Below are 17,763 nucleotides of genomic sequence, written 5' to 3'. Positions count from 1 at the left end.
AACAAATTAATATGAGATCTCTTTCAAATATGATTTCAGACTCTTCTGCAATTGTGTTTAAAATAGATGACACTTATTGTTGTAACAATCTGTGGTAGGCTAACTATAGTATTTTAGTAGAAACTAGATCAGATCAGGTAAACCATAGATAGATAGATAGATAGATAGATAGACAGATAGATACATATGTATGTATAGATGGATAGTTCATTCTTTATGTAATATCAATGAATAGACCGGTGTGATGATGGCACGGAAGCGCGTGGGGGTTTGGTGACGTACAGCACATGTTGTCTGCAGCGCACGCGAGGCCTGCTGCCAGTGCAGAAAGCGCTTTCAATACGGTGAGGTCATGTTTTCGAAACCACCGGCAGAATAAGCGCTATTAATAATCGATAGAGCCTTGACCGCATCATTTCTAAAGAGTCTTGCTATTACAGTGGCATTTAGGATATAGGGAGTGTTGCTGATATTTCAATCGCAGCAGGTAAGTGAGCGTTTTAAAGGTGGTTTTAAAGCGTGGTATTGTTTCTCCTTGGGGGAGGGTGTCTGCATACATCACAGCTGATTTTGTTTCCGTTGCATCGATAATGTAACACTGTCGCTGTTTGGAATGTTGAGAACACTATGTGTCTTTGAAATGTAGCGACTAATAAATGATCAGGGCTCCGTACTAGGTTACGGGATATTGGTAACAGTGTAATTTGACAAGCTGCACTGCAACTATACTTTTTATGTGTGTTCTGGAAAGAATTTGACCAGGAACGTTATATTTAAATGATCTATAATAGATGAATTTGGCTTGAATTAGCTATGGTTTGTTTCTGTTGTAGCCTGTATACAACGCTTGCTAATAACTGTTCAAGACTAGGCGTAAGGATCTAGCTTTATCCAGGTTATTTACTTGTATACACACGGTTGTGTCTAATTTAGGCCTTTACTGTTTAATTCATCTTGAGTAGCCTATATACAGTATGAATCCTGAATGATCAACGTGTATAATATTTTAAATGTTACTTCTAAATGAATTGGCAGCAGGCAGCTTTATAGCTGCGTGACAGTATATCTGACAGTATAGCTGTTGTTAGTTGAGTAAAATTGTGGCAATTCTTTTTAAAATAAAAAGAACAAAATATGACCTACAGTGATTACTGACATTAAAGACATAATTCACCCCCAAAATGAAAATTCTCTCATCATTTACTCACCCTCATGCGATCCCAGATGTGTATGACTGTCTTTCTTCTGCAGAACACAAATGACGATTTTTAGAAGAATATTTCAGCTCTGTTGGTCCACACAATGCAAGTGAATTGTGGCCAGAACTTTGGTTCTCCAAAAGTCACATAAAGACAGCATAAAAGTAATCCATAACTCCATTATATGTGTGGTTAAGAAACATTATTTAAGTCCTTTTTTACTATCAGTCTCCTTTTTCACTTTCGCTTCCACATGCTTCTTCGTTTGGTGATTCGCATTCTTCGTGCATATTGAAAACCACTGATCGGGTCTGGTTAAAGGTGTAGATTTTTATTAAAAAAGGTCTTAAATATGGATCTGTTTCTCCCCCACACTTATCATATCACTTCTGAAGGCATGAATTTAACTCCTGGAGTCGGATGTATTATGTTTATGCTACCTTCATGTGCTTTTTTGGAGATTCAAATTTCTGGCCACCATTCACTTGCATTGTATGGACCAACAGAGCTGAAATATTCTAAAAATCATAATTTGTTTTCTACAGAAGAAATAAAGTCACACACATCTGGGACAGCATGAGGGTGAGTAAATGATGAGAGAATTTTCAATTTTGGGTGAACTATCCCTTAAACACGTTCTAAAAGTTTGTCACATCTGATTTAAAAATGTGTTATATTGAGATTCCAAGTTAAATCTAATTAATTCAATCTAGTCAATGTACTGTAATATTTATTTGGATTTGTGGTTTGAAATTATTTACAATTTGCTTTGAAATCTGTTTGTTTTTTTTGTTTTTTTAAGTCGTGAAGTACCTTTTCTTGCACCGACAGAAGAAATGATTTACTGAAATTAAGATTTATCTCCAATTAATGTAATCCTACATGATAAAAACAGTTTTTAGAAGAAAACACCTTGGCCATAGATCTGATTTAGAAATTGTGTCACTTCATTAACTGGTTTGGTTGGGTGCATGGCTGATTCTACAAAAGTATTCATAATCATAAGTAATTGTTTAAATTATTGGATTTATAAAAATTTGATTTATATCAAATAAGGGTTTAATCAAGTTTTTAACTTGCTTGACTGCACACACTCTGTACCATATGAAATTACAACCACAAGCTCCTGATCTAGAGTTGCCCATGAATCAGATCTTGGCCAAATTTCTCCTAAAGTCTCTCTCTGTTGCTATGGATCCAAACTACCATTTGTTCTATCATTCATGTTTAGACATATTCAGTGCTACTTCCTCTCATCACTGCAAATTGTTACTTTTTCTGTTCTGTATGACATGTCAGAATAATACTGTCCCTGATATGATGCCATTTGCTAAAAAAAGTTTCTTCTAAAAATTGCTTTAACCATTTTCCTGTGGAACTGGGTCATGGTTTAGTACTGCTGTTCCTTTTTTATCTACTCAGGTTAAGAGCCATTTTATGCTGCCCTACACTTTATGCTTGGTGTATGACTCCTCTTTTAATGTGTGTGTTTGTGTGTGTTTCTAACAGCTGTATGCTCTATTTACTTTCTTTTTTCATGGCACAGAGATAAAGCCCAGAGCCAAAAAAGAAACTATGGACCACTCTGGGCTGTCGTTTCACATTATTCTGCTGTGCCAGGCAAAAAGATACTGCTGCAACCTCTTTAAATATGATGTTTTAGGCTCGAGTCATCACACAAATTGCATACATCATCTTGCAGTGTTATAGTAAATTTTTATTTATTTCTTTGCCCTTTGTTTTGTTGTTTGTGGTCTAGGTTCGTTAAACTCTGCCTCGTTCGGATGCTCAGTTATCGACTTCACCATGAACAAAAATAAGCGTGAAAAGGAATTCTACAGTGTAGATGTCAGTGATTCAACATTCACAGTGTTGAAGCGGTATCAGAATTTAAGACCCATCGGCTCAGGTGCTCAGGGAATAGTCTGGTATGTTCGGATTCCAAGTCTCCTATTCAAATCAAAGACATTACACAGTCGTCACATCTTTTCATCTGTTGTCTACATCCCTTTTCTCTTTTAGCTCTGCATATGACCACAACCTTGAACGAAATGTGGCTATAAAGAAACTCAGCCGTCCTTTTCAGAATCAGACTCATGCCAAGCGTGCATACAGAGAGCTGGTGCTCATGAAGTGTGTCAACCATAAAAATGTAAGTGCCAAAATAGATCATAACATGTTGCATACAGTGGGAAACTTTTACTAATCACACATCCAGCAAGGCACAAGCCCACTAATGCTTCTGTCTTATTTGCATTCCCAGATCATTGGCCTCTTAAATGTTTTCACACCCCAAAAAACATTAGAAGAATTCCAGGATGTGTGAGTACTCTTGTAATAGTGAAGAATAAATATAGAGGAACCAGCTTATGTATTTATATCATTCAGTGGAAAAAAAAAGTCAGACCCCAGCTGAAAGCCCCCCCTCTCTCACATCCACACACACCCCTCCCCTTTCTCTGCTCTCTCTTACCACCCCCCCCACACCCTCTTTTGCCCCTCCCCTTCCCGCCCCTTCCCCAACGACAGTTACCTAGTAATGGAGCTGATGGACGCCAACCTCTGCCAAGTCATTCAGATGGAGCTGGACCACGAGCGGCTGTCCTATCTGCTGTATCAGATGCTGTGCGGAATAAAACACCTCCACTCGGCAGGAATCATCCACAGGGTCTGTGCTCTTTAGCCTACAGCCTCTCTACCTAAACAAAAACACTGTCATACACAGCCAAGGTTGCACTGACGGCGAAAAGCATAATAATCAGTTAAGGTGAGGGAGGGGGAGGGGTTTCATCCCCATGGGCTGATTACAAAAATCCAGACCTCTTCCTGCCTGCCTGCTTGCCTGCAGCTGCTGCTGTGGACTGCATTGCGCTGTTGAGTCAGGGACGTGTTGAGAGGATAAAGGAGGAAAGCGATCAAGATATCCTCAGTAAACATCGCACTCCTCTGGTTCTGGATCACCTTGACTTTACCTCTGTTTCACATGATACATTTAATTATTATTTTTTTTCATTCAGATGTGATGAGAGACCTTTATGTAACTGCATCTGTATAACAGTGAATCTTATTGTACAAGGTCATTTTGCATTAAGAGCAACCTTGCACATCCAATATGGTAATTTCATCCATAACTGTGGATAATCAAGCATTACATGAATGCAAATAGTGTCACTCAGATCCATAATCTCAGACAGATCCAGTCATCCAAGTCATTTTTGTTCAAGGTTAAAGAGGTGGCAAGACATATTTATTCAACAATGAAAATAGAACACAGGACATTAATTTTTATACATTTTAGCTCCTGGAACTACTGTATATTGATTGATATTTTTTTCAATTCCATGTGGGAAATTGGGGTGTATTATCCGCCAGACAATCATCATTGTACAGTACAAAGAGCATACCAAATATAAATACAGGACTATTAGGAAAAAAGTCAACATTATAAACGTGATGCAAAATATGGACTGTATCAATAATAGACAATAAATGGACAAAATAATAGACAAATGCCTTAATTAAAATAAAAAACCCTGAAAATCAAATCAAGGGGGCAAATATTGCCCCTTAATTTGTAGTTCATTTCTGACACTGGTATGCACAACTTCCTATTGCACACATGTATTAAACTGCACATTGATCTGTGCAATAGTTGTATATATGTATGAATTTTTAATTAGACTGTGCCTTAATTGAAACCAAAAATAGTAACTGCTGTAGCTGACAGCTAAAATCCTTTCTTAAACGCACACAGTTTAAAACAGCTGATGATAGTTATATCAACAGTTATTCTTGGGTTTTCAGTATTTATGATAATCTCATGCTTTAGACTCCCTATATTTTTGACATTTACATTCACCCAGAAATGGTGAATGTAACTATTCACGTGTTTAATATAGTGTAATTTAAACAAATGCAGTAAAAGAAGAATAATTTGTTGACTGCAGAACTGACTAATGTTCTGTCCCATGCTTCTTTAGGATCTAAAGCCCAGCAACATTGTAGTGAAGTCAGACTGCACCCTGAAGATCTTGGATTTTGGTCTGGCAAGGACAGCCGCCATGGGTTTGCTGATGACACCATATGTGGTGACTCGTTACTACAGAGCTCCTGAAGTCATCCTTGGAATGGGATATCAAGCAAATGGTCAGTGCTGCTGACAGGCTGCAGAATGCCTAGTTGGCACATCCTACGCATGCTTTACGGCAAATATCATCCTCATGATGCAGGTTTCATTTCACGCTTTTATAGGCTCTTCTGATGCTTTCCTTACACTAACCGCTTTGTGGTTTCAGCACCAAAAATTGTGGAGGGTTAGGATTAGTTAGGAATTCTCTTTGTTTATTTGACTACAACTTTCTTTAGCTGTGTTTACATGGACCCTAATAATCCATTTTTAATTGGACTAGTAGCCCAGTCCAAATAATATCAGCCATGTAAACGCTCGATTAGATTGCTTTCTGCAGTTGTGACTTTCTGTGCATGTTCACTCCTGACGCAGAAGTAGCGTTTGATAATAATAATAGGAATAGGAATAAAAGGAATTTTATAATTAGGAATAATAATACTAGAAATAGTTTTGGGGGGAGGAAGGGGTAATTGTGCTGCTTTGTATATGAAAGCATCATGGAACAAAACATAATGTGCTCACCTTCTATTCAGGGCCTGAATTAAAAGAATATTACAGTAAAGTTGCTGTTTTAAAAGGAAGAACAGTAGCACTGGTAAAGGGTTGGCTATCCGGTCAACCTCTGAAATGGCTTTAAACAGTAGCTTCGGAATCATTAATCGGAATTATTTAATTCCAAATAAATAAAAAAAGTGTCCATGTAAACATAGCTTTTGATCAAATGTGAAGCATGTTACTTTTGCGATGAGTTGTGTAGGTTTTCTCATTGATTTGTTTTTTTATATAAGCTGTTATAAATAAAAGAAGCGCTTATGCAGTAGTATAAAAATACTAACACCCCCTGACTTCCTGCTTAACTGTTTTCTCCTTTTTCCTCTGCTGAACACACTTAGTGGACATTTGGTCTGTGGGCTGCATTTTGGCAGAAATGGTCCGTCACAAAATCCTTTTTCCGGGGAGGGACTGTATCCTTGAGGTGTACGAATGAAAATATATCAATGACCCCCGGATTGTCTGCTGTCATTTCGAAAAAACGCAATTGTGTTCACAAGGAAGAGGCATGCTTCACATGTACTGTATTCCCTCTCGTGTTTGGCATCAATGTGTTTGAAGATTACTTGTATTGTTGTTTCATGCTATGTGTTCAACATGCAGTAGTCAGTAGTGTTTTGGCTATGGCTGACATCATAGCTCTTTCTTTTTGTTGGTATATTTCACTCCATCATCTATTTCAGTCAATGCTTTGAACCTTCTTTGCAAATTTCTGGCTAATTCAAGAACATTTGATTTTACATTTAGTTAACACCACAATGTTGAAGGGATGGCTTGGGACCCTAGGTTTTCACTTAATGTCCTAGTTGGTCCCATTTATTTTGACACTCATCCAGCAATTCTAGTCATTTTGTTCTGCTTCCTACCTTAATGACAAGGGTCTAAAATCAACTTGGTTCCAGATTCTAAAGTTAGTCATAAGTACTGAGTCTGTTGCACTTATATTAGATCTGAATGATTTGCTCTCTCTATGGTTTATGTTTGGGATTTATACTGGGAATATATATTCTATTGGGACTATTGTGTAAATGTGGGGGATATTCAGGTGGGTCAAGTCAGGTTTTAGAACAAAGGGAGTAGTTCTATAAGGCTTACATCAGAGTTCTGACATCAGCTGTTTAAAATTCTACGATTAAAATGTATTTATTACACAAATGATTTATTCCCAATGCTAAAACCAATTGGATGAGTCACAACATGAGTTTAAATGGTTGGCCTGTAATGCTTTATGCAACCTGTTTCCGGTTTATTTATAGTTCTCAGTTTTGGGATCAACATATCTATGCTACATCTATGTTCCATCCCTAATGACTGTTCTCTGTGTCATCTTGCTTATTTCCAAAATCGCACATGCCTTACTTTTCCTGCTAGACATGGCAGATTCTGCATGATGTTCATCACTTTTGCCACCTGATTTCCTCTTCATTTTGTCTTTCATATTGTCTACTTATTGTTTTAGCTCTGTTGCATGCTAATGTCACTTTCATTTCATTTTTCAGTTGATGTGTGGTCTGTTGGCTGTATCATGGCTGAAATTGTCAGAGGTAGTGTGTTATTTCCGGGTACAGATCGTATCCTTTCCTGTCTGTTTTTTGTCATCCATTTCAGGTTCATCCATTATCTCTATTACATTACATTCATTATTTTCCATGTTACACTATAATTTTTTAGGGCATGGATCTCCAAAATGAAATGGTGCAATGTAAAATGTTTGTGGTAAGCCAGCAGGCTCATTTTAGAAATTATAGGCCTATATACATTATTCTTAACCTCTAATGTGTGAAGATATTGATCAGTGGAACAAAGTAATAGAGCAGCTCGGAACACCATCCCAAGAGTTCCTGATGAAACTCAACCAGTCCGTGCGGACCTATGTTGAGAACAGACCACGCTATACTGGATACAGCTTTGAGAAGCTGTTCCCAGACGTCCTGTTCCCTGCTGATTCAGAACATAACAAACTGAAAGGTACGACTGCTTAAAGTTTAATTGAACTGTGTGACATTACTTTCAGTAGCATTTTTGTACACGTTCCCTTTTACATTCACATATATATTTTATTCTAAAATCTTGATGTTGATTTAAAAAAAATAAAAACTCCATGGACGTTATGCTTTAGCTACCCAACAACGTAATCCACCATTCAGAGTGCATTCAAAGTAAAGTGGCTTGAATAGTCTACAGTGTGATTTGAGGTGACATGTCAAGGTCACTTGGGCACAAAAGTGAGCCACATTAACTCTGTAATGGATGTAATTTGTTCTGCAGCGAGCCAGGCACGGGATTTGCTGTCTAAAATGCTGGTGATAGATGCATCCAAACGAATCTCTGTGGATGTAGCTCTGCAGCACCCCTACATAAATGTGTGGTACGACCCAGCTGAAGTGGAAGCGGTAAGCGCAGACTCGCACAGATCGATGCAAATATGCGAGCTGGCATCCAGCCATTGTAATTTCAAGTCCTTGTTAAACATTAAGGCCTTTGTACGTTTGAGAGCTTTTCAAAAAGTGGCAGAAATTAAAGACACCATGAAATCTCTGAGCACGAGTTTCTTTCCTGTGAGTTATTTCCTGCATAGTACAAGACGAGTCATCAATATTCTTGGCCCGTTTCCCAGAAGATGAAGGCATCTTAAAAGCATGACATTTTAAAAGCGGTAATCTGCTAAAGGTTTTAAAGACTTTTAGGAGTCTGCTAGCATATACATGACTTCAAAGTTGATAGACATGGATTAATGCTGTGTTCCATTCAGTCAGATGTGGGAAATTTTAACTTGATGTCTCCAATCTCCGACAATTCCATTGCCCGATGCTCGGAAGATGACGTGTAAGCAAACAAAACTGCTGTGCTCCTGTTAGCTTAGCAGTTGTTTAATTGTGACCAGAGACGTCTCCTACCAACCAAACTGATAAACATTGCTGCAGTACTAGCATTTGTTGTTCAGATGTATGATTATCAATAGACAGTATTATTTGCCATATTTTGAACAACTGTCTCTGCAAACATTTGCTAAACTGGTTTTATTATGATGTAATGTTGGAGCCTTGGCTCATTAATGGATACTTTTTAATAAAAGGAAATGTTTATCATTAAGTTTGTACATCTCCCTGCGTGCCAACATGTTTGCATGAAGTCATGCAACTGCATCTCAAATGTCTCCAAGTTGGAAGTCAGATTTCAAGGGGCATTCCATTGCACTTTTCCTAGTAGGAAGTTGGAAATTTTGACTCTCCGAGTTGAATTGAATGGAGCATAAAAGCCCCAAAACTCCAATATGGATTTCATGGTGCCTTTAATGATCGGAGACTGAAGCTCTGGTAAAAGAGTTTCACAAAAGCCAATCTCAGACTAAAAGGTCTTCAGATTAGCATGTATTCAACACATTTTGATTCAGTGACTGACTATCTTTCTCCCTGCAGCCATCTCCCCTGATCACAGACAAACAGCTCGATGAGAGAGAACACACGGTGGAGGAGTGGAAAGGTAGCTTGTTCACTTTTTCCTACCTTTAAAGTTCACTGACTGAAATCTGATGCAAAGGAAAGTGTCCAAGGTTGTTGAACATCATTTGCCCATTGCACACACACTGCCATAGTGTTAATGGGCCCCTCTGCATGTTTAAATGTCTGATGGCAGTTGCTTAAATTAGAAAGATTGATATTTCTTTCAACTCATGGAGAGGAGCGTGTGCTGTTGAACTTAAAGCTTGCCAGTTTCCATGAAGGTTCTTTATCCATCCATAACTAAATTTTTCAGTTGAGTGAAAGTAGCTCAGCTGTTTTTGAAACAACCAGCAAAAAGTGACTTTCTGTTGAGTAGCAGTGTAAATTGATAAAACATTAACCAGACACTCCCCTAAAATGTAATTTCTCTCTAGTAGAGTTGGGAAGTGCGATTCATTTTTGCAAATCTGTTAGTTTAGAGCGTTCATGTAAATAAACGATTACTGATCAAATAAATGATTCACAGATTCATTTTAGTGTTTGCAAAGTCCCTGTGTTGCCTTTTTTGTGTGAAATATTTAGTGAAAAACTGTTACTTTCGACTGTTACACAAATTAGTGCTTTAGTTTAATTGAGAGGGTATTTACACTTGGTCACTTCATGTGTTTTTACTGATTGGGTTGCTATCCGATTAAATAAGCACATTCCATTTACACTTCACTGATAAAAATCCGATCTTCAATTTCCGCACTATATGCAAATAAAACTTAGAGTTCACTTATGTGATGATGCTAATGCCGGGCAACGAATTTAAAAGATTTGATTTATTATTTGATTTCAAGTAACTTTTCCTAGTGCATTTTGTGTATTTTTCCCCTCGGGGCTTGTCGTAGGTAAGATGCATCATGCGCGTCTGCTGCGCTCATTGTCAGTTTATAGTTTTAGTTTCTTCAGCAATCTGCATCCAATAAATGAAGAAAAAAGTCCTGTATCTCCTACAATGTGCATCCGTTTCTTACTTTGTTACCATTTATTGCATGACGTGAGCCCAATGCAAATACTCGGTAACATCTTTTATATTTTGCATTTTCTCTGGAATGCATTTCAAACCACCTCCGGAGGTGGGGTGATCGGATTTATATCCGTCTCAAATCAGTCTTCGAGGGCATTTAAAGTTGGCCTTTTCATCATCGGATAGCAATCTGCTAAGCAAAAACGCATGAAGTGACCAAGTGTAAATACCCCTTAATTTAAATCTTTCTGTTTGATTTAATGCTGTAACCTTAATATAGATCCTTATTGTTTTTCTGCCAGATAAATACTCTGCAGAATTAAATATCATCCAGTAGATATACAGCATATTTATAAAGATTTTCCCCCTTAAATAGCTTCAATGTATTTAGCTACTTTTTTTAGACACTTTTTCAAAGGCTAGCTCAACTGTAGATTAAGTACTTTGAAACTTTAGCTTGTCAAGTTACAAACTACTCACAATTTAAAGCTTACATGCATCATTTTGTTTTGCTAAAGTATTTCTTCCTGTCCCATCTTAATATGCAGATACAACTGTAAATAAACCATATGTACATTGATTTCCCCGAAAAGTGTATACACTGTGCCTATGTGGCACTTTCAAACATTGATCGATTTGTTTAAGCAGCATGGCCTGCCCGACACAACAACTTAGGCTCAACCAATGGCTTGAGTTTGAGACGGGACTATCTGTTTGTTCAAAGGCAAACAGAGGGTGTATTCGTAAATCTGTTTGAAAACGATGTTTATTTTTGCAATTCCGTTTGGTGATGCTATCCTTCCCTACTACTTTAAGCTACTTTAATAGTTTCTCTCTCTCTGTCTCTCTTATGTGTTTCTCTTTTTAATTCTTTTGTAACTGTTTTGAATTTCCTCATCAGAATTGATTTATAAAGAAGTGCTGGACTGGGAGGAGCGGATGAAGAATGGTGTGATCCGAGGTCAGCCATCCCCTCTGGGTTAGTAAGACAAGTTTCTCTTAAACAGAAAAGATCCATTTGCTTATGTTATTTTTTTGTATTCACTAGTAAATTGTTGTGATTTAAGTAGATCATTCTTGACTGCATTAGAGTTATCATTACATTTCTGTATCCTTCATTTGCATATCATGTGCAGGTAATCTGACTGACTGTTGTGTTTCACATAGCACAGGTGCCGCAGTGATCAATGGTTCATCCCAGCCCTCCTCATCCTCCTCTATCAATGATGTTTCCTCCATGTCCACAGAGCCCACCGTGGCCTCAGACACAGACAGCAGCCTGGAGGCCTCTGCGGGACCGCTGAGCTGCTGCAGATGACTATCACCTTCCTCTGAAGTTTCTCTGTGTGTGGCATGGTATCAGATTTAGGCCAGTCTAATTCTTTATTTCAGGTCGAGTATGGCTTTTTTGAGTTCCGCTTTAGATGCTGTAAATTATTACACAGTTTTATCTTTTTAGCGACATTTTCAATGCAAAGCCCTAACAGGCTTAGCCAATGATAGTGAGATATTCAAAGCTTCTTAACAAATCTCTTCTTTTTATAAGCTACCACTAGAATATTTTGTCATGTTGTCGTAAAGTGATTTCGGAAGGTAATCTGTAAAGATTGAATTGTGAATATATTTTCTCAAATTAATTTATTTTCCATTTTTGAGTGTGTTTTGTTTCCGGGTCATATCAGGACATGGAAATTCTTAGAAACAAGTCTATTATATTATTTTCAAATGGACGGAACCATGTTGCACAAATTGATATAAGCATAGAAGAGTTACAATAGTGGCCATAAATACTGGCACCCTTGATAAATATGAGCAAAGTGGAAAAAAATCTGCATTGTTTATCCTTTTGATCTTTCATTCGAAAAATTCACAAAAATATAACCTTTAATTGAAGTAAAACAATTGAAACAGGGGAAATACATCATTATTAAATAAATATTTTTCTCCAAAACACATTGGCCATAATTATTGGCACCCTTTTATTCAATACTTTTTGCAACCTCCCTTTGCCAAGATAAATGCTCCGAGTCTTCTCTTATAATGCCTAATGAGGTTGGAGAACACATTGCAAGGGAACTGAGACCATTCCTCCATACAGAATCTCTACAGAGCCTTCAAATTCAGAGGTTGGTTGACTCTCTTTTCAGTTCACCCCACAAATTTTTTTATAGGGTTCAGGTCAGGGGACTGGGATGGCCATGGCAAAACCTTGATTTTGTGGTCAGTGAACCATTTTTGTGTTGATTTTGATGTTTGGTTTGGATCATTGTCCTGGTGGAAGATCCAACTGGGGCCTATTGTAAGCTTTCTGGCAGAGGTAGCTAGGTTTTGAATTTTTTTTTTTATCTGTTGGTATTTGATTGAGTCCAGGATGCCATGTATCTGAACAAGATGTCCAGGACCTCTGGCAGAAAAACAGCCCCACAACATTAAAGATTCTGCACCACATTTAACCGTGGGCATTGTGTACTTCATCTCTGTGTGCGCCAAACCCATCTCTGGTGTTTGCTGACAAAAAGCTCTTTTTTTTTTTTTTGTTTGTTTCATCTGACCATAGAACCCGGTCGAATTTGAAGTTCCAGTAGTGTCTGGCAAACTGAAGACACTTGAGTTTGTTGTTGGATGAGAGCAGAGGCTTTTTTCTTGAAACCCTCCCAAACAACTTGTGGTAATGTAGGTGATGTCTGATATTTTTTTTGAGACTTTCTGACCCCAAGACCTAAATAATTTCTGCAGTTCTCCAGCTGTGATCCTTGGAGATTCTTTGGCCACTTGAACCATCCTCCTCACTGTGCGTGGAGACAATATAGACACTCGTCCTTTTCCAGACTGATTCTTAAGATCTCCAGTTGATTGAAACTTGTTAATTATTGCCCTGATGGTGGAAATGGGCATTTTCAATACTTTGGCTATTTTCTTATAGCCACTTCCCATTTTGTAAAGCTCAACAACCTTTTGCTGCACATCAGAACTATATTCTTTAGTCTAACCCACTGTGATTGATGATTAAGGGAATTTGGCCTGTGTGTTACCTTATATTTGCCAGCAGCTATATCACCCTGTAGCTCAAGACTGGTTGCCCACTTAAGCTAAGCAGGGTTGAGCCTGGTCAGTACCTGGATGGGAGATCTCTGGGGAAAACTAAGGTTGTTGCTGGAAGAGGTGTTAGTGAGGCCAGCAGGGAGTGCTCATCCTGTGGTCTGTGTGGGTCCTAATGCCCCAGTACAGTGATGGGGACACTATACTGTAAAAGGCACTGTCCTTCGGATGAGACGTTAACCCCAGGTCCTGACTCTCTGTGGTCATTAAAAATCCCAGGACACTTCTCGAAATGAGTAGGGGTGTAACCCTGGTGTCCTGGCCAAATTCCCCCCATTGGCCCTTATCAATCATGGCTTCCTAATAATCCCCATCCATTAATTGGCTCAATAATTCTACTCCTCTCCACCATTAGCTGGTGTGTGGTAAGTGTACTGGTGCACTATGGCTGCTGTCGCATCATCCAGGTGGATGCTGCACACCGGTGCTGGTTGAGTAGAGTCCCCTATTCACTGTGTAAAGCGCTTTGAGAGTAGTGTCAGAAAAGTGCTATATAAATGTAATGATCATTCATTTGTTCATATTTATACCCCTGTGAAACAGGAAGTCATGGCTGAACAATTTCATGTTCCTAGTCACCCAGGTGCACTAAAAAATGTAAAATATCAATGGGAATATACTTCAGATATATTTTACTCACAAGAATTTCTAGGGGTGCCAATAATTGTGGCCAACGTGTTTTGGAGAAAAATATTTATTTAATAATGAGATATTTCCTCTCTTTCAATTGTTTTACTTCAGTTAAAGGTTAGATTTTTGTGAATTTTTTGAATGAAAGATCAAGAGGATAAACCATGCAGATTTTGTTTTCACAGCCTTCTTTGCTCATATTTATCAAGAGTGCCAATATTTTTGGCCACAACTGTATTTAAGTACATTGTTGTATAACTTGTCAGTGTTTGCTTTTTTATGGGTCGTGTTTTCCATATTTGTGATTAACACATTTTATTTACATTTTGCACACTTTCATTTCGATTCTGTCGCTCAAGACATCAAAAATATTTTTATATGTACATTGATTTATTTTGTCAGGCTGCATTTTTTTTTTCATGAATATTTTTGCTGCTTGTTAATTTCTTAGTTGACTGTGAAATGTGACGTTCTTGTGTGTATGTTTCTGATGTACCTTGTTTGAATTGTTCTAGATTATCTAGGATTTCAGCACATTTTTTATTTGTGTTTTACCCCTACTAAATCTACATATGGAACAAACATTGAGCAACATTTTTCTCTTTTATATTCAGTCCAGTTTGTAACATGAGCAAGTTAGTTTTGTGACTTTTGGATCATCAATTCTCGAAGCTGGTGGATCAAATTTTTATTTTATTTTATTTTTTACACCAAGTGATTGAACAGACAAAAGTGTCTGCATTGGTACATTTCTAGCATATTCTATTAGAGTCATTAAGCTGCTTAATTTATTTTTGTACAACAGTGAAATGAACCAAATTTGGAAATAATTTATTCCCACATAGTTTTACCTTTTTTGTGTTTCTCCTCCCCCAGAATGAAAAGTCTTTATATAACGTAACGTAAATGAACATGAGCTACTGTATTGAGGATTGAGTTACAGTATGTGTGTGCATCGTAACTTGTGATTCTGACTACTTTGGAGCTCTATGCAATATTGGATGAAAGATTAATATACATTTGTTTTTTAATGTGAGCTAGAATGTTGAATAGGCCTGAAGTATAAAGTGGGAATCTGAATATTGTTAAATCTGAATGGGGTTTGGCCCATTGGTTTTATTTACCTACACGCAGGGTAAGATTTTTTTATTTTATTTTTTGCCATTATTTTATATTGTGTTGTTTTTTTTGTATGTTTTGTGGAAGTGCTCTTAACAGTGGCAATGATATTTAGCCCTACTATACATACATACCTGGGAAGACTGAGCTACTGTAACTGCAACAAGAACAAGCTTCTCATGTGGTTCATTTTAGGCATGGAACAGCCGATCCATTTGAGAGTTGAGTCTGAACTACCTCACACTGACGCCATACAGCTCACATTTTAGAAGTATTACTGTAACATTTATTTATTTTATTAAGATGTGCATGTCATGTGATGTGTTAGAAATATTTAAGTGTCTGTCGAGTTTGGAAGTGTGAATCTGAGAATGTTCTGGATGTTTGTGTGTATTCAACGAGTGAGCATTCTTGTTACGTCTATGCTGTTTTGTGTGTGTGTTCTTCAGCTTATATACTCAAAGCTGAAAAATTAATCACCTTATTTCAGACTCGGCATCTAATTGAAAGGGTTTGGAAGGATTCAGTCCATGTTTTGCTTTTTCCAGAAAAAGAAATTGATGAAATGGAGAGAAAGGCATCTCGTCCACAGTTTCAACAGCAGGCAGTACAGTATCTTGCATGGCCTGCTTTACATTTGATATTAAGTTCAAAAAATGTATAAGAACTATAAGATCATGGAGCTGAGTTTATTACATTTCACAAACTGATGCAGTTGTTTTGTAGGGTTTACAGATTACCACCTCTTTAGAGTGCACTGAAATTCAACTGTGTTAACATCATTACATCTGGAAAAATAGAAATAAACTGTCAGAAAATTGGTTTGCTTAGTGTCTGTCATCATTTGTCACAACATTGTTCACTATTTCCAAAAAGTTATTCACATATACAGTATTTGATTTGACAAATTTTTGCTTTATGCTTTATACATTATATCACATAAGATGCATTTTTTAAGCCCTTGAAAGTCTGAGTTTTTGTAAACTATACAGAACTCCATTTTCACTGCAATGTGATATTAGTCAGTATGATTTAGTTGTTCGGTCACTCATTACAGTTGTTTATGATTTTCTTAGTACATCATATAGTCACAACTATATAGTTTTGATGGCAATGGTAAATTTATTTAACGCTAGTGAGTATTGATTTAAAATGAAATCATATCAATACCCATTTTCTGAGGGCCTCTACTTTGGCACTTTCTGCAAACAAAAATGAATAAACAGGAAAAAAAATTACCACAACAACTAAACAAAAGGTCTTACTTTATACGAACACATTCAAGTATATGTCAGCCTTAGTTCTGTCATCTTTTGTATGTAAATACACTCATTCATTGAGTGTATTTTGAAAAACACCACCTGAGGAATAGTTCTAGCTTTACATTAATAAGCTTAAATAAATACTAGCCTTGACAATCTTTCAACTGAAATTATCTGGTCCTTTTTATAAAAATCGATTTAAAGTTTTTTTTTAACAACTCGACATATTATGGCTACAATGTTACCTCATCTAATAAAAAAAAAAAAATACAATTACAGTGAAGGGATTTGCTGACAAAATTTGTGTGTGTAGTCTGATCGTATAACAGTCAATCTAAATGAGCCATCAATGACTTACCATTGTGTTTGGTAGTGTCAGGCACAGTGTGATAGGATGCAGCTTGTACTATAAATGGTGACTGGTATTAAATGATATAGACTTGTTAAATAAAAATGGAAGTGGGAGAACTTTAAGAGACAATTAATCAGGATTTCTTTCATAACATGCATTAAAATCCATTGCCGTTGTAATGGCCTGCCTTTTTGAAGGGCAAATATTGCAAACAGTCTGATCAGTAAGGTAATGCTTTGGTATTTACTGTGCATGTTATTAAAGTAATGACTGCCAATAATTGAACCATACCCTAAAACTTAAAACTGAAGATAAAAGGGAAAAGTAGAACTGCTACACATGATAATAGCTGTAACAAAACAGCATAAAATTAACTCTGAATACTCATGATGCATGAGCAGTGAGATTCCAAAATTCTATCTACAACACACAGTCTCTCAGTGTTAAATGAGGAGTACTGTCCCATCAGAGGGCCAGTCAAATATTGCTTGTCCGTGTTCCCAAGGTTAGATCTCCCAAAGTGGAGAAGAACTCCTCCATCTCATGTTGAAGTAAACGGTTCCGGTTCTCTGCATCCTCACGGGCCCGCTGAGAGTTGCGAAGTTTAATTTCCAACATGTGATACTTTTTCTTCTCCTGGTCTAACTCCTCCTCTAGTCTCTCCATCTGGTAGCGCAGAGCTATGCATGATTCCTCAAGCCTTAGCAGAATGAAATATATATATTATGAATGACATGTATTAAAGAAATACACAGAAATAGATTGCAGGAAATGCAAAGGATTTTTATATAATACATTACATTAAAATCAAGTAATTAATAAAGTCTGAGTGAAAATGCTTCTAGTTTGTATTTTTCTAATTGAATAAATTTGTTTGTTTTTACAAATGTATTTTTAGCTAAAAATTTGAGGGAAATACTTCTCAGTATTCCCTTTTTATAGCGTTAGGTTTAGGGTTACGTGCAC

General features: G+C 37.1%; 2 protein-coding genes across 5 annotated transcripts in view; one reads left to right on the top strand and one right to left on the bottom strand.

Moving 5' to 3' along the window:
* Positions 1–334: 334 nt before the first annotated feature.
* LOC127413972 (mitogen-activated protein kinase 8B) lies at positions 335–16,005 on the top strand. 3 transcript variants are annotated; one of them, XM_051651570.1, is made up of 12 exons: positions 335–487; positions 2,959–3,127; positions 3,222–3,351; positions 3,463–3,521; positions 3,729–3,867; positions 5,180–5,345; positions 7,380–7,451; positions 7,666–7,848; positions 8,149–8,273; positions 9,300–9,363; positions 11,237–11,314; positions 11,508–16,005. In XM_051651570.1, the coding sequence occupies exons 2-12, from the start codon at positions 3,006–3,008 to the stop codon at positions 11,651–11,653; spliced, it is 1,284 nt and encodes a 427-aa protein (XP_051507530.1). In that variant the 5' UTR covers positions 335–487; positions 2,959–3,005; the 3' UTR covers positions 11,654–16,005. The 3 variants fall into 3 exon arrangements, with proteins under 3 accessions (XP_051507530.1, XP_051507531.1, XP_051507532.1); XM_051651571.1 differs by lacking the exon at positions 7,380–7,451 and adding an exon at positions 6,222–6,293; XM_051651572.1 differs by having other exon boundaries at positions 11,503–11,644.
* LOC127413970 (rho GTPase-activating protein 22-like) overlaps positions 14,223–17,763 on the bottom strand; it is a 38,610-nt gene continuing 35,069 nt past the window's right edge. Inside the window, exon 10 of one of the 2 annotated variants that reach the window (XM_051651568.1) lies at positions 14,223–17,497. In XM_051651568.1, coding sequence (XP_051507528.1) covers positions 17,275–17,497 — 223 coding nt within the window. In that variant the 3' untranslated portion in view covers positions 14,223–17,274. The remainder of the gene's footprint in view (positions 17,498–17,763) is intronic. The other variant, XM_051651569.1, reaches the window with a different exon arrangement.

This window comes from Myxocyprinus asiaticus, chromosome 23 (genome assembly GCF_019703515.2).
Source record: "Myxocyprinus asiaticus isolate MX2 ecotype Aquarium Trade chromosome 23, UBuf_Myxa_2, whole genome shotgun sequence".
Classification (NCBI taxonomy): Eukaryota; Metazoa; Chordata; class Actinopteri; order Cypriniformes; family Catostomidae; genus Myxocyprinus; species Myxocyprinus asiaticus.
Note: the sequence above shows the minus strand (reverse complement) of the source record. Positions and strands in the feature narration are given on the sequence as shown.

Excerpts from the sequence above, each read along its gene's own strand:
- LOC127413972 (XM_051651570.1), top strand. The coding sequence starts at position 3,006 with ATGAACAAAAATAAGCGTGAAAAGGAATTCTACAGTGTAGATGTCAGT. Across the intron at positions 7,849-8,148 it reads AGAACATAACAAACTGAAAG|CGAGCCAGGCACGGGATTTG; the intron begins GTACGACTGCTT and ends TTTGTTCTGCAG. Across the intron at positions 9,364-11,236 it reads CACGGTGGAGGAGTGGAAAG|AATTGATTTATAAAGAAGTG; the intron begins GTAGCTTGTTCA and ends TTTCCTCATCAG.